Genomic DNA, 22763 nt, shown 5'->3' with positions numbered 1-22763 from the left:
CTGTCCTGATACATGGAAATGATCTTGCCAAATCTACCATTCACTTTTATAATATCATGTGCCTACTTACAGTGAATGCAAAAAGGGACATTTCTTTTCATTAGGTTGGGTGAAGAGATCCTAATAAGTATCCTTTGTTTGGATCAGATGTCGTGGTGGACATAAGGCAAACAGGTCAAATATCCAGTAAATATGCTTCTTACCTTTTAAGATGGAACTAGGCATTAGTACTTTTAACATGCGTGACCTCCATAAATTCTTTGTGATAGACCTTGAGGAGAAAGGACCTTGCAAATCACATACCTAATTAGGTCCTGTTTTCCATAATGTTGTTATCTCTAGCCATTGTTTATGTTCATTGGGTGGAGTGAGGGGAGATGGATTGTGGGTGTTCAGAGAAGTGTTAATTTGGGGATGAGTAAGGACAGTAGGCAGTAGAGTATAGCGGTTAGATTTCCACGACTGTGTTCAGTTGAGGCAACTTTCTAGCTGTGTAGCTTTGGGAAGCTTACTTCCCCTTTTGATTCTGAGTTTTCTTCTATCTTTAGTGGGACCTCAAGAATTAAGGATTTGATTTATTTACCAACTCTGATTAGCTTAATCCTTGCATCTCTTAGGCAGCAAAAGTTTCTTTGTTGTCTTTTTAAAAGAGTAGATTTTCAAGTTGGATTTTTTTTTTAATGCTCAATATTAAGGAAAAAATGGAAAAATAGGAAAGAAGATGGTAAAAAATCAACATAACCCTATTTTATGCTATTTGAAAGAAGTATAATTTTATAGTAGTATGTTATATGCTTTTTCTTCATAGCTTCTCTGGAGAAATTGTGCCCATATGTTCAGCATTGAGCCAGGCATTTTAATGCGTAGAGTACACAGCTTTAATCTCGGCGCCAGGTGCAAAAGTAAAATGTTCACATGGATAAACTGTACCTGAACGTTATGTTTGTTGAGTCAGAGATGCACTTGGCAGTAGCAAGCATGTTTCTGTGTGTGAAACATCCATATTTCTACCTAAATATCTGCAGTGTTCGAAACAGTTTAAAGATCCCATTGTATGTACTTCTCTTTCCAGTTTGTAGACTCTTAGTACTACTTCTTGTCTCTTTTCAGCCAACCCTTAACTCTTCTTTCAGCCTCCTTCCACACAAAGTCAGCTGGAGAGTGGCTTGATGGTTTTACAATGTATATTTAAAGACCAATTTGGGGATAAGGATATCTTTTTTCTTTCTTCCTTTCTTCTTTCTTTCTTTCTTCCTTTCTTCCTTTCTTCCTTTCTTCCTTCCTTCCTTCCTTTCTTTCTTTCTTTCTTTCTTTCTTTCTTTCTTTCTTTCTTTCTTTCGTTCTCTCTCTCTCTCTCTCTCTCCTTCCCTCTCTCCCTTCCTCCCTTCCTTCCTGTTTCTCTCTCTCTCTTTCTCTCTTTCTCTCTCTCTCTATTCCTCCCTCCCTCCCTTCCTCCCTTTCCTTCTTTCCCTTTCTTATTTACTTATTTCAAAGAGAGGGGGTAGGGGAGGACTGGAGGAGCAGAGGGAGAGAGAAACTCAAGCAGACTCTGCGCTCAATCGCAGGACCCATGAGATTGCGACCCGAGCCAGAAGCAGGAGTCTGGAGTCGGGCACTTAACCGACTGCGCCACCTAGGCGCCGCAGGGATATTTTCTTATTCAGCATATTGTTTCCCAGTCAGTAGACCCTGCCTGCCTTAATTGGGGCAGAGGGTTCTGACCATTGGTGGAAGGAGAGAAGGAGTTGAGGCCCATTCCCTGCTGGGGTCATTATCCCCTGGAGATGCTGGCCATAGTTAGGTCAGGACAAGACCAGTAGGTAAGAGAAAGAGTCATGGTGTGTACTACATAAATTCTGTTCTTCTGTGGAAAGCCCTGGCGCAAACCTGAAATAAAAACCCTGGTCTTCCGCGATGGGCCACCGCCACTGACTGTCTTTGTTTGCTTTCAGGGTATATGCCATGTACAATTCCGTAAAGGGATCCTGCTCTGAGCCCGTTAGCTTCACCACCCACAGCTGTGTACCTGAGTGTCCCTTCCCACCGAAGCTGGCACACAGGAGCAAAAGTTCGCTAACCTTGCAGTGGAAGGTGGGTAACTGCAGAGTGTCGGGCACAGTCTGACGTCGAGCCATTTGAAACGTTTTCATTCAACACTACTCCAGTCTGGTGATGGTGTTTGATTTTCTACATAGTAACTATGTGAAACAAATTACTATGATATTGAAAGTTGTTATGTCTATAAAAACTGGGCAAAGCGGTAGGAGGTGGAAATACAAAGAAGATCTGCAGGGATAAATCTTTTAGGTTCATGAGCAATACGTTATACGTGATATGAATACTTAAGATACCTGAATTGCATCACTTTCTAATGGTTTCATTCATTTCAACAAACATTTGAACCGAAGACTGTAGTAGAAAGTTTTCATAAAGAAAGGTTTAGAGATAAGTTGGTTTCAGCTCCATTGGCTTCTTTCAGTGGCGACTCTGAAATGTTTAATATTTAAAACTGCCTAGAATGTTAAGCGTTCTAACTATTAAGACTTAACTAACTTTTACTGATTAGGCCTTAGATCAGTTAGGGTTACTCATTATTCTTTAAAGTCTGAATTGTATAGTAGTTTTCATAAAATACAATTTACTGGCTACAAGTAACCCTTGCCAAAGACAGGTCTTTATGGTGTATCATTAGCTTATTAGCCACAGTTGTGTGTTCACAAGAAGATAGCAGATTCTGTTATCAATCTCTATAGTAATTATTTCTCTTTGTTTATATTTTAAAGATTATTTATTTATTTATTTATTAGAGAGTGAGCAGGAGAGAAACAGCATGAGAGGGGAGAGGGTCAGAGGGAGAAGCAGGCTCCCCGCTGAGCCAGGAGCCCGATGTGGGACTCGATCCCAGGACCCTGGGATCATGACCCGAGCTGAAGGCAGTCACTTAACCAACTGAGCCACCCAGGCGCCCTCTCTTTGTTTATATTTTAAATGCAGTTTAAGATGTGAAATTTCTAGAGATAGAGATAAAGAGTTATGGTGTTTGGGGAATAGGCTAATGTGTGAAAGAAGTAAGATGGCTAGGGAGATCTTGTATTGGTGAAGACATACTTTGTCCTTTGGTTCCCAGTGCAGGAGGTTGAATTTATGCAGGGCATCCATAAAGGCCTTTGAGAGCCGTAGTTAGCAATAAAGCCCGGGCTTCTGGAGACCCCTCTCATGTGGGCAGCTGCGTTCTCATAGCCACTGGCCAACATGGCATGTGTTACTTGGCAAAGGCAAAGTTTAGACTGGCTTAGAATCTGAACTATTTTATTTTCCTTCCTGGCTTCCAGGGATAATCCAGGTCAGTGATTCCCTACCTTTTCAGAGTTGTAACACCCAACTGGTCATCATAAGTCCTTGGAGATACACATCCATTTTAAAACATGGTCTCTATTTGCGCATGTACATACATGAACATTATCTTTTTTAAAGGAAAGAATTAAAATTCATTTTGTTTGGAAAATATAAGAAATCTTCTTAAAATTACCAGAGGGACCCTGGGGTCTTATAAACCTAAAGTTGGGAATCACTGATACATACTCAGCTTAAAACCTGGATGAAATCCAGGTCTTAGGCAGACCAGCGTCTTCAAGAAAAAGGTTACTTATTAGGAGGAAAATAGTTCACATTTTCTTTCTCCTTTTGTAAATCAGAAACATACTCTTATTCCATGAAGTCAAGTACAAACTTAAAAGTTCTGGATTCAGTTCAGTTTTCATTAAATGTCCTTAAAACAGATTTCCTAATCACAGTGCACCAGCTGGGGGCCCGAGGACAGGGGGACAGGGCTATGACTGCCCACCTGTTCTTGAACCCACAAACACACAGAGTCAAGATCTTCTCACTTCTTGTTAGTCAGCAGTAGGAGATAGGGCAATACAAAAACCAAAGTCAGTGCTCCCACGCTCAAGGAATTAAGAACTCGGTGGTGGGGCAGGATATCCTAGAAGAAACTACTGAAAGAACAGTTTCTCTAGAGAAATTTATAAACATCATAAACATAGTTTTTATCTTAGAAATGGAGTCTCATCTAAAACTTCGATTGTGTCCATTATTTAGAACTTCATATATATCCCTGTCTCCCAAAATGAGCCCACAAACCCTGAGATTACAGTTCAGTAGAACATAGAGCACTCCCCTGAAATCTGGGTTTGAGACTCAGGGGTGATGTGACCCAGATGGTGAAAGGAGGGAGAAGAGTTTCTTGATAAATTTAACTAGTATTTACTGAGCCCTTGATGATGATTTATTAGTCACAAAAATAAAACAACAGCTATTGTTCCCCAAGTGCTTCCTGAGTTGCCCAGTAGTTGAGTAGGTGATTTATATATATTCTCCCAATTACTTATCACATCATTTATTCTTGGAACACGAAATTAAACAATGATGTCAAATGACTAACAAAAGACCACACTTGACAAACGGCTGAGCTGGGCTTTAGGTGCAGTTCTGGGGACCCGGCTGCCTTTTGCTAGGGGCTGGAAAGTGCAGTTTGTGGGGCTCCTGCTCCTTCCTGGGCAGGGAGGGGGGTGGTCAGGCCCAGACACATTTGTGCAGTGGGGAGACCTGGTCTAGTCCTCCTTCGAGCTGCCTCCTCCGTCCCTCCATCTTACTACCCTCGTCCAGTGAGGGACCCCATGGCAGCACCCCCTTCTAGCGGGGCTAACCCTGCAAAGCACTGTTCTCCAAAGTTCTCCACTCCCCTTCCCGTTGCCCAACGCCCATTTTCTCAGTGAAGTAGATCTCCGCTTGCTTTTAAGAGGAAAGCAAAAGATGAGACTTCTTTTTGCTAACATGCAGAGAGCTAATTGCTCCTGGTAATCTCCCAGGGGATCTCCCTTTTTCTCTCTCTCTCTTTTTTTTTTTAAAGGAAAATCTCAGTGGCACAGAAGGCTTTCTAATCTTAAGCACTTAAAAAAAAAAAAAACAAAACTGTGTGGAGGAAGTTACAAAAAACATACACTCTTAACCCTGAACCTGGCTGAGTCAGATTTACCCGCCGGACTCCAGGCAGCATCTACATTTCTCAGCCGCCTTTTTTCTCCCCCTGTTCCTAAAGTGCCTCTTGAAAGTCTTATCCCCAGAGGAAGTAGGGCACCATGTGGGTGTAAAGAGGGGAAAGCAGGTTTGGCTGTTTGTGGGGTATGATTTATTAGTAGTGGGGCTTTCTCTACAGTTGAATTGTATTAAAATTCATTTGTGATAATGTTTCCCAGGGAAATGCAGGAGCCACCAGGGTTACCTGCCCGAGGGGACAGCACAGGGCTAGCGTGGGTAGTGTATTTAAACCAAGTGGAGGGCTCCTAAGTTTTGTCTGTGAACTGCTTTCCCTAATCTCATTTTACTGTTTTTCTTTTTTTAGGCACCAATTGATAATGGTTCAAAAATCACCAACTACCTTTTAGAATGGGATGAGGTAAGCATATTTTCATATCCATCCATCTAAAACACCATTTCAAAAATAAAATTGCTGAACAAATACCATTTTATTCTTTTTTAAGATGTGCTAAACACATGGAAAAAAAGAACGTAAGTAGTGAAAAATTTAAACCTCTAGTATTGACTGTGGAAAAGGGAGACGGGCTAAAGTAGTGTAATGAATTGTATTAAATTGCATTAAATGTATTTACTTGGCTTATTTGCAAGAAATGCTGCAGAAAGAAAAGGCAGGGTCTTATCGCTTGTGGAGTCCCTAGTGCCTAGCCAGCCATCAATTTGTATTAAGGATCGACTGCTTTGTTATCTTGACTGCTCAGGGCCATTCTGCATAGATGGTTTTGATAAGGTGAACCACGGTGTGGCTTGGGAAGCATAATTCGTTTCTTCTTTTTGAAGCCATGGATGTATTTTGCTGTTGCCCTGTTGAGCGTTCTCTGTGGGAAAGTTGGAGCCCTGCCTGGAGGCCTCACTCTCCCAAAGGCGTGTGTGATCACCCTGTGGCCTAGACCGTCCTATAAACAGGCACCCCCTTGGCTGCTTCTGTCACCAGAGGCCCTAAGACGGTATCCATGGTGAAGTCTCCTTATTGTCGAGCCCACTCTGTGCTGAATGGTGACCCTGTGCATTTCTGGCCTTGCTAACGCTACCCACAGAATCTCAGGCAGGAAATAACTGGATGCAGAAAGAAGCCTTTCGTTTCTAAAAAGGAACTGTACTTTTTGTTCTGTAGATTTTAATTCTGTTCGCTCATTTACCCTTGCTCTATTTTATCTTTCTGTGAGTGAGCAAGTAGACGAAGGATTTCGAGAATAGGAAATGCGGAATTGGAGAAATGCAAGTTAACTGGTCCTTGTGACTTAAATTTAGGGGGATTTTAAAGATTCAGAATACAGGCTTAGGCAAAAAGTGACTTGTTGAGTGTGGAAAAAATATTTTCACCAAATATAAAATGAAATTGGACAAAACTCTCACAATGAAATTTTGATGTGAAAAAGGGGGCCCTTCATAGCTTTCTGCATTAGTGTGTTTTCCCATCTGGGTTGCATCTGAAAGCTGGAGTTCCAAATTACCCAAGACAACGATCTATTGTTCCGGGGATCCTTGTGAATAGTTCCTACGTACAGATTGGTGAAATCTCAGACTTGACCGGGATATTTTACAGATGAGGTGGGTTTCATTTTAAGGTGGTTTAAGTGGAAAGTGAAACCACCCCTACAGCCCTTGTGGAAAGATTTTTATAAGCAGTCCAGAAGGCCGGAAAGGAACCTGGCTGACCTGTGAGCACAGGGCAACATCTTACCATCCCCTCTTCCTCCGAAAGGACAAGTGAGAGTTTGACGGAAAGTGTTAAGTGTGTGTTGGTTTGTTGCACTGACCTGCCTGATGTTTTTTCTCCTATCTTGAGGTTTTATATCCAGATAGAGTTTACCACTAAAGAGGAGGCATTTTTCCTTTCAGATCTCCTCCAAGCTGTGTGCGTGCATGTGTGTATATGTGTGTGTGCGTGCCCACGCATGTGTGTCTCCTATGTTTTTTTGCTGCTTTGGACCATGACCTCATAAGTTAAGTAGGGTCAGAGAAGTTGAGTATTTGAATGGGAAACCTCCAAGGAAAACCCAGGTGCTACAGGAAATGGTAATGGTGACTGAGTTGTTGGCCTCCTTCCCTTTGAATTTGGATTGAAAGTGCCCTGGCAGGATGCATGGAGGAAATAAGCTACAGCCACAAATGAAATGGAGAAGCTTTGTCTAATGACCATTTATAATCATTAGCACCCACTATAGACTAGTGACCACACAATGTTAAATTGTTTATTTTTGGCCTTCTCCTGCCTTTTCCCTGCTTGCTCTCTTTCCATCCTTTCCTTGCTCCCATCTTAATTCTTCAGCCTTCCCCGTCCTCTTCATTTTCTCTCCCACCTTCTAATTCCTGCTGGCATTGGCTCTCTTGAGATTGACCAAAGACTCCAGGTTAGTGGACTCTCACCCACTATAGGCCTTTTGCCAACGTAGGAATCCTTTTGTATTCTGTGACCTAATACTCACCTTGTAGAAAAACTTCTGGACCCCAGACTCTCTGAAGCGCTCCCTGGCCTTTAAGTTCCATGAGCCCCCTTGGTATAATTGAAAGAACACCAAGATGAGGAGCTGTGGATTCTGTTTCTGGTTTTATATGGGCAGCTTGACCCCTCCAGTTCTCAGTTTACCTATTAGCTCGTGTATATTTACAATATTGATGCTCTTTCCAAACTTCTTATTTAGGATTGTCCCTTGTGATAAGAGTATGTTTTAGGATCCTTTTCACTGGTGTTTGGCCTGTTCATTTATTAAATATTTCAGCATTTGTGGAGCATACCCTCAATGCCTCAACACTGTATATACTATCCTAGGAGAGATCTGTGACATAGGGAAGGTAATGTGTTTACCCTGAGAGCTGAAAAAGCTAATGTAATGCTATCCTCTTGTACTTTTAAACAGACATGAATAAAACAAACTTAACCACATGCTTCTCAAATTTTTCCATCCAGTAGCTTCTTTGCTTGATACTGTGCCTCTCCTTTTCAGTCCTTCTAAAAAAGATTTAAAAATGGTATCGTTGGGTTTCCTGGCAGTGAGAATAGAAGCAGTAGTAACCAATTCATTCCTGCCTATTTCAGAAGTAAAGTTTCTAACAGAACAGCCTAACAGTTTGTGTTTCTAAATCTGGGGCTAGGTTAGGGACAGTAGTCCTCCTGAGGCAGCTCACTTGGGTTGGTTTTTGCATCCCACATTGCCATGCTACTCAAGCCTTGACTTCCTGAAGGAAGAAAATCAAAGACACCAAGAACAACATCTGCCCTCCAGGAAGTATGAGCATGTGAAGCTCTGGCTGTCCCTTCAAAACCTTCTCCTGGTAGTCTCTGGAGTCAGGTACACCTGGTAACAGGGACTCTTTCTAGAATCTGCCCTAGTGGAGTATGGTGGGGCAGCAGAATGGGAGGGGGTGTTTTGCTAGAGTCACTCCCCTCCCCACACCGAACCCTCTCCAGAGCCCGAGCTCTTCTCTCCCAGGACGTCCGTCCGGACCAGCCATACACCCATAAGCCTCTCTGTTGCCCAGGTGGCTGGAAGGGCAGAAGGACAGTAGGGTACACAGAGGAACAGATCCCTACCTGAGAGGGGGACAGGCACCACTCCGAGTCTTGACGAAGGTTGTGTTCAGGAGTAGCACTCCACCCTGTTTCCTCTCTGACAACTGGTCTGAGAATCACGGCTTGGAGTGAGATGGCCCCATCCATGTCTGGGTGTCCTTTTCATATTTTTTTTTTATAGTATTACAGCACTGGTTAGAGTACTCGGGATACTTTATTTTTTTGTTCAGTTTTTAATCACCATTCCAATAAAAACTATGAGTGGGAAATTTTGAAAGAGTATCAAGTCCTGCTGTCAAGTTTCTTAGAGAAAGGCCTCACTAACGGAAGAGCAGCGGCATAGAGACCAGTGAGTACCTGGCCTGTATTTCTGCAGGGACGGGGAATGGTGTGTGGGGTTGACCATGGGAAGAGCTAATAGTTAATCAGTGGCTAACGGCTGCCCGTCTCTAAGGGCAGGTGTGGTCCTGATGGGGAAGAGAGAGCAGAAACTTATTACCGCCCAGAGGGAAGCTGATTCTCTCTCCAGAATTCATTGTCATCCATGTTGCATCATTGTTCCAGAGAATTCACTTGGAAGTTACTGATAGTTCTGCAAGAAGTTTAGCTACGTACTTTTCTCTGTTAATAATTGTAACTAGGGCGCCTGGGTGGCTCAGTTGGTTAAGCGACTGCCTTCGGCTCAGGTCGTGACCCTGGAGTCCCTGGATCGAGTCCCGCATCGGGCTCCTTGCTCGGCAGGGAGTCTGCTTCTCCCTCTGACCCTCCCCCCTCTCATGTGCTCTCTCTCTCTCTCATTCTCTCTCAAATAAATAAAATCTTTAAAATAATAATAATAATAATAATAATTGTAACTAGACAGTCCCTCAAGTTTTAAGTCAGTGTGGGAAGTAACTCTGACGGGGAGATGGTAATGAGTCACTAAAAATGGAACACACAGGTGTCACTGGCTTTTCAGCTGCGGCCATCAGTTTTGATCTTCCCCTGAAACAGGTCAGTTCTCATAGTGTGGAAAGGTGTGCACTTTCCTGGTCACATCCCCGTGTTGTGGTAACTAAGGTGAGTTGTGGCGTTCTCAGCCACGGGGCCTGAGAAGAGTTGACCTTGCATTTTTGTGGGTCTTCAGCCACTGTGTTCGCCTCCAGGAGCTTCCCGTCAGAAAGGCAGAAGATCATTTTCAAGGTAGTTTTCTACTGGACTACTTGATGAGCCATCTTATGTTTTAACCCCTTTCTGATCACAGTGTGGTCCCTACCCCCACATATACCCCCGTGTTTGCATTTTAATTTCCAAGTCGCAGTCATTCTGCAGGCTGGCAGAAAGCAGGCCCAGAGCCTTATGAGGGTTTCTTTTTTCTGCTAGATTTCTGTTACCTAGCGCTAACTTTAAAGGAACAACAATAAACTTACTCTTTTGTAAATTAAGTCTTAGTTTAATCCAGAATTATGAATGGGAGAAAAGTTTCTTAACTTTTTAAGAGCAAAACAAGGCTTAGGTGCTAGATTTCTCAAGGTGGATGTTCTTTCCCACAATGGAGAGATTTGGAAGTAGGGGTTCAGGAAGGAGGAGCCAATGCTTAAAGCTCACTACCCCATTCAGGGGCCACCCCTGAGCTAATATCTTTGACCTGCCCCTGTCGGTTTCTTGGGAACCGACCTGAGCTAAATTGGCTCCTCCTGTTGCTTCATCAGCTTGATGACACTGAGGTATCTAGTAGGGGTGGTAGGTTTTCTCTAGAAGCAGCTAAGAGGGAGGGATTGAGGACACAGATATCTCTAGGGTAGGGAGGGGCTCTTCCAAAAAAGAATTAGGAACCTTGCATTGACTTGCACTTCCATGCCTGCCCAGTCTGTTTTAAGGGATGGTGATCTGGCCTTTTTTTGGGGGGGGGGGGAGGGGGGAGGAAGTTAAATAAAAGAGCAAACTTCACAGTCAAATAGGAACTTTGTTTTCCATTTTAGAAAGCATAAGTTCTGTGAAGGCAGTATTTATGGAAACTCGTCGAGAGTTTTACTCTTAGATAAGGTTTTCATTCGTGCCATACCGAAGTCTGAAGGGTGCTGGCGCAGTGGGTCCCTCAGAGCAAATGCAGGTCTCCTACTGTCTTGCTGGGATTGTGTGACACGGATTCATATTGATGATGTGTATCAGTCACATGGTGCTCACTTCATAGTCTCTGCTTTGTCTGTAACTAGTCAAGCAAGTAACTTAGCCCCTGAGCCTTCGCTTTTCCACCTCAAATCAGTGTGTCACCTCCCAGGTGGGTTGGGGTTCAGTGGGTTAGCCTGGGGACTAGCAGATGCGGTGTCCTGAGTATTTCATGTCACCTAAGTACATATCAGGGTCTGGGGTAGGAAAAGTCAGCCAGCAGAAGGATTGTATGACTTTCTTCTGTGGAACTTCAACAGAGGAGGCCCGAGGCTAGCGTCTCCCATTTGAACTAAACAAACACGGATGTCTGTGCTATGTATAGATGTTAATTTGCCATTAGCTTGGCTTCCAGACGTGACATATAGGAAACATACGGAAGAACCAGAGAAATAGCTTTGTGGGAATGTGACTAGTACAGTTCCCAAGAATCTTTCTCACATGTGACTCAGCTCTCCCAAATAGGAATTTCACATCTGGCTGCACTGGTGACTAATGAGCCAACACAGCTGTAAAACACAGGCGACTAAGAATGAGATAAATGCCACAGAAGTCAAGGGAAGTATAATTTGAAGTAGAAAGAGCAGAAAAGGCCAGTCGCAGGTAGAGCCCATGCAGCCCCTGGGGACCCATGAGCAAGCCAGAGCGCACTCAACAGTCCTGTTGCTGAAACCCTGTGGAGCTGACCTCAGGCCGTGGATTGTCGCTTCTTAGACACCAGTTTAGGAGGGGCCAGCTTAGCTCAGTGCCCCTGAGCAGGTGCTTGGTAACTGGTTTACGAAACATTACTTTTTAGCTTAGGTGTTGCATGGTTAGTATCAGTAATCTTTCGGAATGCTTCTTGGCTTGAGGGAATTTGCCCATGGCTTCTCTGGTTGGACAGCAACCGTTCATGGAAGGGGCTGGAGCTTCAGCAGGCAGAGTGACTTACTGGGTCTCCCACAGTGCATGAGGAGAGCTCCCTGAGGATGCGGCCACCACTTTCTCCAAGGTGCCATGCTGCCTGAGCCTTAGATTGCAGAGCGTTGGTCCAGTGAGAAAACTGGGAAGGCGGGTTAGCATTCTGCAAGCAATCTCCAGTGCCCAACTGAAATGAAGATGCCACTTGCCAGGCCCACGTGCTCTTTCAGTCATTCTTGGGGAACGCCCTCACGGAGATGGGAGGATGGGGTGCCAGGGTCGTTGGGCACGTCCGTCAACAAACCAACTTTCACCTGAGTGTCTTAAGCTGAATCAGTGACCTGGCAGGGTAGCCGTGTTCTGGGAACTCCACTGCCACGGGCAGGGGTGGTGTCAGAGAGCCAGGGGACCAGCTTCCTCTACTCCAGCTTCTGTTGGAGGGAAGTAGACCAGGAGGGATGTAAGAACTCAGAGGGGTTCTGGTACCAAAGGCAGAGAGCTGAGTTCAAGGAGCCCTGTCTTTGGGGACCTCAGCCCCAGGCATCTGAACCCCTGCTTTGTGTCATTTGTCACATGTATGCAGGATGGGTTATTATGTGTTTGGGTAACCGACTTTGTGGGCAGCTTCTGGCTGCTCCAGAATTACAAATACCTATCTTGGTCCATGGCACCTAATTTATCAACTCATGTTTTTTGTGCTTGTTGGATGCCAGCTGGAAGATGACTGCCTTGGGCCTCGGCTAGGTGAATGGGCTGAGTCTTCCATGCCTTGGGTGATGGTAAATCCTACAGGCAGCCTCTTCTACAATCACTCCCTTGCTTCTTTCCTTTCCCTTCACTGGGCCAGTCTCAACATTCTGGTCGGATCAAAGCACTGGACATGGGATGATCCTCCATATTTGGAGGGATATGTAGGAACATTATGTTGGTTGGTTTTAAATCCGAGGACCTGATGAGTATCCTTGACTATTTCAGGGCGCTAAGCCTCTCCCACTAGTAGAAGAAAAGCTGTGCCCAAGGATAAAATTCATGCTGTATTTATTTAGTAACGTGCAACACAAACTATCCCACCCCCTTTTCTTACCTTTGAAAGTTCCTCTGTGCCAGAACGCTCCAAATGAAAGAGCCATCCCTGAGGGGAGAGTGAGGTTTGGCACAAGGAGCCTTTGAATCCACCCAGATGGGGAGCGTCCCCACCTCCTTGTTAGGAACCCCTTCTTATACATGGTTATGCGGAACACATACATGCTCTTTTATTTCCCAAGCCAACATTTATCTTTGATGTTGCCTAGGGTCGGCCAGTGCTGGAACAACTTCTAAATATAGATGTACTCGCAGACTAAATCTTTGAGGCTGGCGGGAGTTCAGTTGGCGAGTGCAACTTTATTTTTTACTTGATTTATCGTTGCCCTTTTTGACAGGTTAAACTCTGCTATTGCAGAGGGTGCCCCGGCCCAGAGTCACTCAGCACCTGTGTGCAGCCGGCAGCTCCTGGGCCACGATCACATGACAACCGATAACCAAATTCACGTAACTTAGTTAGCAGGCAGTTATCAGACGTGGTAAGAGCAGCTCCGGAAGGCGAGCGGGCGCGGCTGTGAAAGACCCTGAAAGAGAAGCGGGTCAATGGAAAGAGGCCATAGATGAGGAAACATCAGGGAGAGTTCTCATGACCAGAGGGAGGTGGCTCACCACGGATTCTAATGCCCTTGCAGTGGCCATTCTGATTTCCTTGTGCCAGGAATTAAGCTGTCATAAAGAGGAACAGGAAGGATCATTTCCAATTTATTAATTAGAAGGCAACTGAAAATATCAGCTAACTTCATCTCTTAGTGCCAGCCTTAGGCATACCAGCTTCCAGGGTGGTTAGTGCCAGGCTAATTGGAAATGTTAGCCAAAGCAACCACATTCCCCACAGTCTACAGAATTACTCTTGGCAGAAAAATACTATAGCCTGAATTAATTGGATTATGTGTGAGTTATACGTATAGAATCAGCCATGGTTGTGTGAAGTTCCTCAGTAGGAAACCAGCCCATTTAGAGGATTCATCTTCCCAAGAACTGAGGACAAGTTGATGAAGACACATAAGTTAATGAAGAGGGAAAACGGACTTGAAAAAGAAGTTCTGTTTTCAGTCTTTTAGTTACATAGCTTTACAAATGAACAGTTACTTTTAAACATGTGTTTAACTTGGGGCTCCTGGGTGGCTCAGTCGGTTAAGCGTCTGCCTTTGACTCAGGTCATGATCTCAGGGTCCCGGGATTGAGCCCTGCATCGGGCTCCCTGCTCAGCCGGGAGCCTGCTTCTCCCTCTTCCCCTCTGTCTCTTTCTCTCTCTCAAATACATAAAATCTTTAAAAAAAAAAAAACAAAAAAACATGTTTTTAACTGTAAAAATGAGTTGCATTTTATGAAATGGATCAAATACTTTTTATATACCTAGATAGCCATTTTTATTTTTATTTTTTTATTTTTTAAATTTTTTTAAAAGATTTATTTATTTATTTTAGAGAGCGAGAATGAGAGAGAGAGAGAGAGAGTACTTGAGAGGGGGGGAGGGTCAGAGGGAGAAGCAGGCTCCTCGCCAAGCAGGGAGCCCGATGCGGGACTCGATCCCGGGACTCCAGGATCATGACCTGAGCCGAAGGCAGCCGCTCAACCAACTGAGCCACCCAGGCGCCCTAGATAGCCATTTTTAAATAAGCAGACCCACCTATAAATTGATTTCTCCACCTGAACTTTATTCCTTCATGTGTTCATAAACAGCACAGAGAGGCGGGAACCCGAGTACGTACCCAGGGTCCTTTGCAAGGTTATTTGATTTGCTCACTCTGGTGGCCTTAGGTTATGTCATACCAGAACCATCCCCAGACGTCAACAAGACTGTTGCGTGTCTGTGTTTTAAAATCTTCCCACAGTTCTCTGCAGTTTGGGGGATAGTATTACTAAAAATCTTACTTCAGTCTAAAATGTAACTCTGTAAGATGAAGTAACTGCATCGCCCTGCCTAACAGTTTTGGTTGATTTTATCATGTAGGAATCTGGTTACATTTTTAGCTTTTGCAGAAATTCTTAAAATCTCTTCAGAGACCTTACTTTGTTGGCTTTGAGGAAAAAAGGCATGTACCAAGTGCATGTAGAAAATAGAACCCTTTATTCAGTCAGACGTTACACATTTGGGTTCTAGAATGCTCACTTCCACTCCCTTACCTACTAGCTATTTATAGCACAAGAGGAATTTGTGAAAGTTTACTGAAGAACGTCATACTATTAAACATATATGGACATCAAAATAGATGAGTGTAATATTGTATAATAGATTACCTCAACGCTTAATGGCTTAAAACAGTCACTTTCTTGGATTCTTGGTTGGGAATTTGGACCAGGGTACTGGGAGAATGGCTTATACGTGTTCCACAATTTCTGGAGCTTCAGGTGGGCAGGGAGGCTCATTGGCTGGGGGCTGGAATCTTCTGGCAGAGTCTTCATTCACAAGTCTAGCGGTCACTGCTGGCTTGGGCAGAACCTCATCTGCAGCTCTCTCACAGCATGGCAGCCCCAGGAGAGTCAGAATTGGAACAGTGAGTGTTCTGGGGAAAAGGCAGAAGCTCCATCACCTCTTCATACCTAGCCTTGCAAGTCACACAGCTTCATTTCCACTCCATTCTGTCCATTACAAACACATTACAAGCCCACTCCAATTCAAGGGAAAGGACTGTAGACTTTCTTAGTCATGAGAAACCATTAAAAATCTTTTTTGCCACTCCATTCTGTCCATTACAAGCACATCACAAGCCCACTCCAATTCAAGGGAAAGGACTGTAGACTTTCTTAGTCATGAGAAACCATTAAAAATCTTTTTTGCCTTTATCTTTGTATAGCACATACATTGTTTCGAGTACTATGCCCTAGGATTGTTACATACAAGGTCATGGACTTTGAAAGGCAATATAACTCTTGTTCATACTCCTGCTACTCTTCCAAGTGTTCTGGGAAGAGGGAGAAGGAAGACCAACGTGCGCCCAGAGATGCAGTGGTAGGTAGGGTGGGACTCATCCTTGCCCCCAGCACAGTTCTGCTAGCCAGCAGAGTATGACTTGGGGGCACTCAAGCACTGCTCTTCTCAGTTAGCAGTTGGAAGAGATCACTGTCTGTTCCCTTAGTGATAAGGAGAGAGAACCCAGGAGATGAACAATATTTCCGCCACAGGTGTCATACTTTAAAGCAGGAGCATGTGTCCTCTTCCCTTGGGTAACTCACAGGCAGTCAGCAAAATGTTTAATCGGGGTGGGGAGAAAATAGTGAAGAAATATGTTATAATTTGATTTAATAGCTATAAAATTTAAAAATTTTTTGAACTATGGATTAGAAAGAAATGGAAAAATATTTAAGTACATAGTAAAAGGGCAGAAGATAAAATGGGAAAATAGAGACTATGTTCCTTAAAATATTGAAAGCCTTTTACATTTGTAATTTATCTCCAAATTTTATTTTAAAGAATGAAATGTTTGATGAGGCATTTCCTTTCCCCCACGCCTCCCAGTGGTTGGGGGAGGACATCTTTGTCCCTGAGGTTATTAACACATCTTGAGAAAAACCTTTCCAAGGGTGAGTCAGCCTCTGCTCTTGAGCCTCGTGGGAGTCCACATTTTACTTGCTCCCTTGTGTTTCCTTCTCTTGTCCCTGCCCTTCCATGGTCCGGCAGAACGGTGGAGATGACTGAGTGTTGACATTCTTGACAAGTTAGCAGGAACCTTGTAGGACCTAGAAGAACATCTGGACTCTGATTATTGTTAGGACTTGTGACCAACTGTGTGACCTTTCTAAAAAGTGAGCGTTGGAAGGATTTTAAGTGTAACAAGGCTGGGACTCTCCCCAGAGATGGGACCTCTCTTTGGTATGTGAGTCTAAACTGAAAAGAGGCGCTTGCTCACCTGGAGGGAGGCAGAGGGTATGGCTGGCAGAGGGTATGGAGAGGAAGCTGATCCTCTGGGGTCTAGAATATAGATAATATGCAATGTGCTTCCATTTCATGGTAATAAAGAGGAGGTAGAGGCAAAACTGAGCAGCGGGGACCTGGGCAAGGGCTGATGTGATATGGGCCTTGTATATGCGCCACCTCGCTGGCTTTCCTGGAGAGCAGTGGCGACCAGGAGTGGGGGACAAGCATCCCGCGCCCCGGCCAGAAAACAGCTCCGTTTGTGTCAGGGCCATGGGTGCTGAATTGGTGCTCTCGGGCTGGGGCTGCGTCTAGGATAATGATAGATTAACAAGACCTGTGGATCTAGTCGAGTGAGAAGAGGAACACTCAGCTGAAGAGGGAAGGAACCCAGGTTTGTGATGCTGCACCCCATGCGAAATTGAGTGCCTTAAAGTTAATCAGCACACAGTGAGTTTGTACTCCCAAGATTTCTTCACATTTAGTAAAGATTAATCTTGTCCTTGAACTCAATTGTACTGTAGAAGCAAGCATTTGGGCATGCCCAGGATTCTGAAATGGAAACCAGCCAGGGAGCCCTGAAATTCTGCCCCTTTTGGCTTGTGGACACTGGCGGTCGGAGATTTGGCCAGAACACGGCTGGGGGTTGGATCACTTCGTGTCAAATGCAGCCCACTGCCTACATCTGTTCCAGAGTGATGAAGGGTGTGGACTTGACGCCTCCTTTCTGCTCTTTGTCTAACTGGGGTGAAGTTTTCTTTCCTTCCTCAGGGGAACAGGACTTCGTTGTTCATCTTAGGGCGGTTCTGATCCTAATTGCTCTCACGCTGCGTACTTGATCTCCCCATGTACAAAGAATCGGGCGCCAGCCCTTCCCTTATAGACCAGCCAACAGCTCGGCTGTTGGAGCCCTACTCTTACTCTCCTCTGTGTGACACACCACACATGGCCTCATAGTAGTCGCTGACCAGGACCAGGCCAGGGCCACTGGTGTCCCTGTTGCCTGTGTTTGGCTAGATTATTGGCAGCAGACCTAAAAAGCGTCAAGAGATACTCACTTCTCTTGGGACCGTGTTTTAGTAGGAAACTTTGCACAAGGCTGACCTTAACTGATGAAAAAGTAAGCTTCCAAGGAAAGCTAGTATACCTTAGTACTCCTGTGTAGTTTAGGTTTTATTAGAAGGGGGTGCCCGCCAGAGGTCGTAACCTCTCAGTCGTTTGGAGCCATGCTACCGACAACATATGGAAGTTAGGATTTGCCATCTGTAAAACTTCACTGACAGTAATGCCCAGGCATCTTTAATTTCTGATAAGCAATGATAAGCACTTCCATGACCACCCCCATCGGTTCATCTGAATCCTTCAGTCTTCAAAAGCGTTCTTTCTTTTTCTTTTTTAAAACCCTACTCATTTCTGTCAACAAGAAGAACCGGCTAATATCTTATTTGCAAATGCTGTTTGCAACCTGGCCTCCTCCTTGGTGTACAGACTAATTCTCCACATCAGCTGTACCTTTGAACATGCCCTTGCCCCAGAGCCCAAGCCCAGGGCTCTGCGAGCACCTGGCACAGTCTGTTCCGGAAGACCAGGGTGACACCGTCCCCCATGCTGTTCCCCGTCTTCGTTTGCTAACCTCCCAGCTATAGTTCACTTTTGCACTGCAAGGACTTTTGTCAATATTCGTGTTGTTGTTTTTTTCTTCTCAGGTATCCCTTTTATATTAAGCTGCATGTCGTACGCGAGTATTTCCTTACTTCCTTCACTCTGTGAACTATGTGTACTCTTACCCTTCAGACTCCACAAATACTGCTTCTAAAACTCGGTTCTAAGGTTCCAGCAACTCTGGGTCTTTCTGAATGTTATTAAGGACCATGCACAGAGTAGTTCATCTTGGAAGGTACAAATTTTCCAAGATGGAAAATTTGGCGTGCTTTATGTAAACAAGTTGGAGTTTATTTAGTAATTGCTCCTGATACTAAAGTAGGAGGGGGAAAAATGTTAGCAACATAGGAAAAATGTCTTGAAGGTCACAGAATGCCTCTGCCCCAATTCTTCGGCAAGTCCCTGTGCTGTGGCCCTGTAAAAGAAAAGTCTAGGCCCCATCATCGATCTTCCCCATTCTTTTTTTCTCATTTCAGCCATAGTCCGATTTTTACCATATTAAAGCAAATCAACCTAGTAAGGAACAGACTGACTTTTATTTACTGGCTATAGTTCTAAGCACCAGAAATGGGCAAAGGAGACCAAACAAAGAAATAGGAAAAATGAGGCATTGAAGGGGAGCCAGCATCGGGTTTGGAAGGAATGAGGCTTCCGTGGTGGCAGGATGTGCCTTTCTTGCTCTGTTTACTCTGAGCTCAGAAATAGAAGAGGAAAGAAGGTAGATCACGCGACAGCTTGAAATGGATACAAAACATACCAGGGCGTGCATAGAGTATAATCAGACACTGGATGTAATTATGCAAATGTATGTATAAACAGTTTTTCTATGAATAAATTGTCTGCAGCAACCTTAACACTCAAGGTTAAAGTAAGCATAAGGGCATGATATGCCAGCCACTCAGTGACTTTGCCCAAGTAGCAGCTGAAAAATGTTATGCTTTGCCATTTGCATATGAATGTACTTTGAAACTTTGATAATATGAACTTTGAATCTTAAAGATTAATAGGACTTCCACTCCCTTCCTGGAAAGGGCACCACCTTGCTCAGGGTGGGGAGGGGAAGGCATGGATTTAGTCTGAGGATGAATGTGCCAGGGTTGTTTTTAATCTGTTCGCTCTAGTGGGACTTCAAGCTAGTTGTGTGTTTATTTTATTTTTAATTAAACTTCACCTGGGATGTGTTTTAGTGGTAAGCATTTTGGGGGCCTGCTTAAAGGAAGGAAATGCTTAAATTTGCTTAGGAGAAAAATGTGCTTTCATCTTTCTTTATAAAATAAATTGAGAACTTCAAACATATTTCTGAAGGCCCTGGGCCCAACCTGTCTGATTAGAATGCTAAGATTCATTCAGTGTTAGCATGTGGTTTTCTTTGTGTGAACATCGATAAAACACCATTGGATGGTGGGTATGAAATATTTGTTCTGCCATACTACTGATATGAGGATTCCATGCCTGAGCATGGCACAGGGCAGGTGAGTTTTTTTTCTTACTCATGGGTCTATTAAGACAATCTACCAGAGTGTTTTCTTTTTACTTCAAAGAATCTGAAGCATCATGTAAGGCTAGAAAGGCATTAAAAATGTATTTCCAGCCTGATAAGAACTGTAAAGAGAGGTGATAATACATAGAGGTGAATTCAGCCAAGGTTCCTCATGCTTATCGGACATTCGACTCTGTAAGCAGTGATTGAGTTCCCTGACTGTCCAAGGCACTGTTAGGAGGGAAGCGGATATGGGCCAGGTGAGTCAAAGGCATGTGACGAGAATTTAGGGATCCGTGAACAAGTAGCTCACCATTGCAGGCATGTACATGTTCAGGGACTGGGGGGCCAAGTGGGAAAGGAGAGAGAAGACTGGGGAGGGCTTTCTTTCTCTGGCGTACTAAACTCGTTGGACTGATCCTCAGGTGCTCGGGAAGTACGATGCGTTTCCACAACTGGCAATCCCGAAAATAAGGCTGCACACTTACTCTTGGTTGGTCAGACTGGGCAGTTTGACCAATCCAAGTGAGGCAGATCTTAGAAATTGTGCATTGTCTTATACTGAAAGGACTTTTTTGTTGATGATGTTGTTGTTGTTGTTAACCAGAGCCACTTTAGAAATACCACAAGCACGATGCATGATTTGTCTCAGTTACAGATTTTTCTTTTTCTTTTTTAAAGATTTTATTTATTTGAGAGAAAGAGAGATTGAGAGAATGAGTGGGAGGAGGGCAGAGGGAGAAGCAGACTGCCTTTTTTGACCAGGGAGCCCGACGCAAGGCTTGATCCCAGGACCCCGGGATCATGACCTGAGCCGAAGGCAGACGCTTAATGAACTAAGCCACCCAGGCGCCCACAGAGCCCTTATGTTAAGGATGACGTTGCATTGTCAAGTGCTTCATGTGCAAACAAACACTCCCCTAGAAGCTTTCCTTCTCTTGGTTCTGTTCATCCAAACCCAGGAAATGAAACCATTATTCAAAATGCCTTCTCAGTTTCTTACTTATTTTCTAAAAAATTGTGCGATTGTTCACTCTCTTTTAGGGGAAAAGAAACAGTGGTTTCAGACAGTGCTTCTTTGGGAGTCAGAAGCACTGCAAGTTGACAAAGCTTTGTCCAGCGATGGGGTACACGTTCAGGTTGGCTGCTCGGAATGATATCGGCACCAGGTATGACGTTCCCTCGCCCTCCTGCTATTAAACACTCACATGGTGATTCTGTGTCTTCCTCTCATGTGGTGGCTGGAAGGCGTGAAGACATCCCCTGCCTCCACACTGAACCAATTTGAGATTTTCCCAGAGGGAATCCTAATCAGAGGGTAGAAGGCGCCTCCCGAGGCGATGACTGCTGCTGGGCGGCCTCGGTGCAGGCTCACAAGCTGTGAGGCAGGGCCCACGAGGGGTCTCTGGAAGCCCAGATGAAGGTAGCAGTCCAGATTCTGAAGGAAATCCCTCTTGAGGCTTTATTTTTTCTCAGAACATGTGCCTTTTCCTTTCGTCACTACTCATGCAGTGGCCTTTTTCAGTTATATTTGAGGTTGCCTGATAGAGAGGAAGGGGTGCTGGGCGGGGCATTCTTGTCAAGCCCTGGGCAGACCCTCACAGGATTGGTGAAAACCCACCCTGGCCAGGGCACCGCCGCTTGCCTCTGAGCTGCAGAAGAAAGGCCGGAACAGGTGTCCGGGGATTAAAGATGCTTTGAAAAGACCGTATTTCATTTGTACTTCCTGGGTAACTCTTGATTAAGGGAAAAATCCTTTCTCTTTCATCACTGCTTATTGAAAAATCTTAAAGGTTCAGCACATCATTGGTCCGCAAGCTTTTTTCCAGCCTCGAGAACATCACAAAGTTTCACAGCCCCCTCTCCCCATCCGTGATAACGGTGCACATTTTGAGTCTGCCGGTAGAAAAAGTCATGATGATAAAGGCTTCAAGAGTTTGTCAGTGAATTGGAAGCACCTACAAACTTCTGAAAAATAGCACCGTATATATTTGTAAAACAGTGTATTTCATCAGCAGACGATTATTTGTGCTTGCACTGATTTGAAGTTTCCTTGGTAGCCGTGGGTCATAGCTTAGTGACATTGCACAGTGTTGTGCTTTCTGCTGGGTGCTTTCAGGGGGAAATAAATCCTTAACTCTGTTGTCCTGCAATGTGCTGTGCTTTCTTAGTCGCAGCCTGAAGCAGGCAGTCAGGCAAATGGAAAGCTGGGGTAGGGAATATCACATAAAGGATGCTTGCCTTCCTTTATTGGCCGAATCTGTCATGCCCCAGACTTTCCAACCCGAGCCAGTCGGGCAGTAGGTAGGCTTATCCTTCCTCTTTTAAAATGCCAAGATTCCCCCCATGTTCCTAAATGTGTGTCTTACTGGGTTTATCTCTCTGTAGTGGTTATAGCCAAGAGGTGGTATGTTACACATTAGGAAACATTCCTCAGATGCCCTCTGCACCAAGACTTGTTCGAGCTGGAGTCACATGGGTCACGTTGCAGTGGAATAAACCAGAAGGCTGTTCACCTGAGGAAGTGGTCACCTACACCTTGGAAATCCAGGAGGATGAAAATGTAAGCTCTGCAGATTTTATACCCTTGCATATGTTCTGTATAAGTCAGTATCGTCATAACGGACAGAACACCATAAATTACATTAGCTACTTAAGTTCAAAACCAGGCCCTTAATTTCTACCATTACCACCACCGGCTGTCCTTCCCACAGTCTTCCCCATCTCAGGGAGTGGCATTCCTGTCCTTCTGTTTGGGGAAGCCAGAAAATCTGGAGTTGTCCTTGACCCCATCAGTCAGCAAATCCTTTTAAATCTATCTTCAAAAATTAACCAGAAATCTGGCCATTTCTCAAAAGCTAAGGCTACTACCCTTTCGCAAGCCACCACTATGCCATCCCTGGAGTTTTGCAGTAGTTTCGTTAAGTATTTTCCCTCCCTTCACCCTTCTTATACTATAGTCAGTTCTCCACAGGAAGCCTAGGTGATCTGTTAAGTAAAACAGATCATGTCAGTGCTCTGCT

The 22763-nt window shown here is 44.4% G+C and overlaps 1 protein-coding gene across 3 annotated transcripts in view; it reads left to right on the top strand.

The window, feature by feature from the left end:
- FNDC3B (fibronectin type III domain containing 3B) overlaps positions 1-22763 on the top strand; it is a 339261-nt gene that overhangs the window by 261290 nt on the left and 55208 nt on the right. For all 3 annotated transcript variants that reach the window (XM_064585312.1, XM_045869995.3, XM_045870000.3), the window contains exons 10-13: positions 1953-2091; positions 5405-5458; positions 20785-20909; positions 22129-22303. In XM_064585312.1, the coding sequence (XP_064441382.1) occupies positions 1953-2091; positions 5405-5458; positions 20785-20909; positions 22129-22303 (493 nt within the window). The remainder of the gene's footprint in view (positions 1-1952; positions 2092-5404; positions 5459-20784; positions 20910-22128; positions 22304-22763) is intronic.

Source organism: Mirounga angustirostris, unplaced genomic scaffold (genome assembly GCF_029215605.1).
Source record: "Mirounga angustirostris isolate CCGP_5_RB_7025 unplaced genomic scaffold, mMirAng1.0.hap1 SCAF_1, whole genome shotgun sequence".
NCBI lineage: Eukaryota > Metazoa > Chordata > Mammalia > Carnivora > Phocidae > Mirounga > Mirounga angustirostris.
Note: the sequence above shows the minus strand (reverse complement) of the source record. Positions and strands in the feature narration are given on the sequence as shown.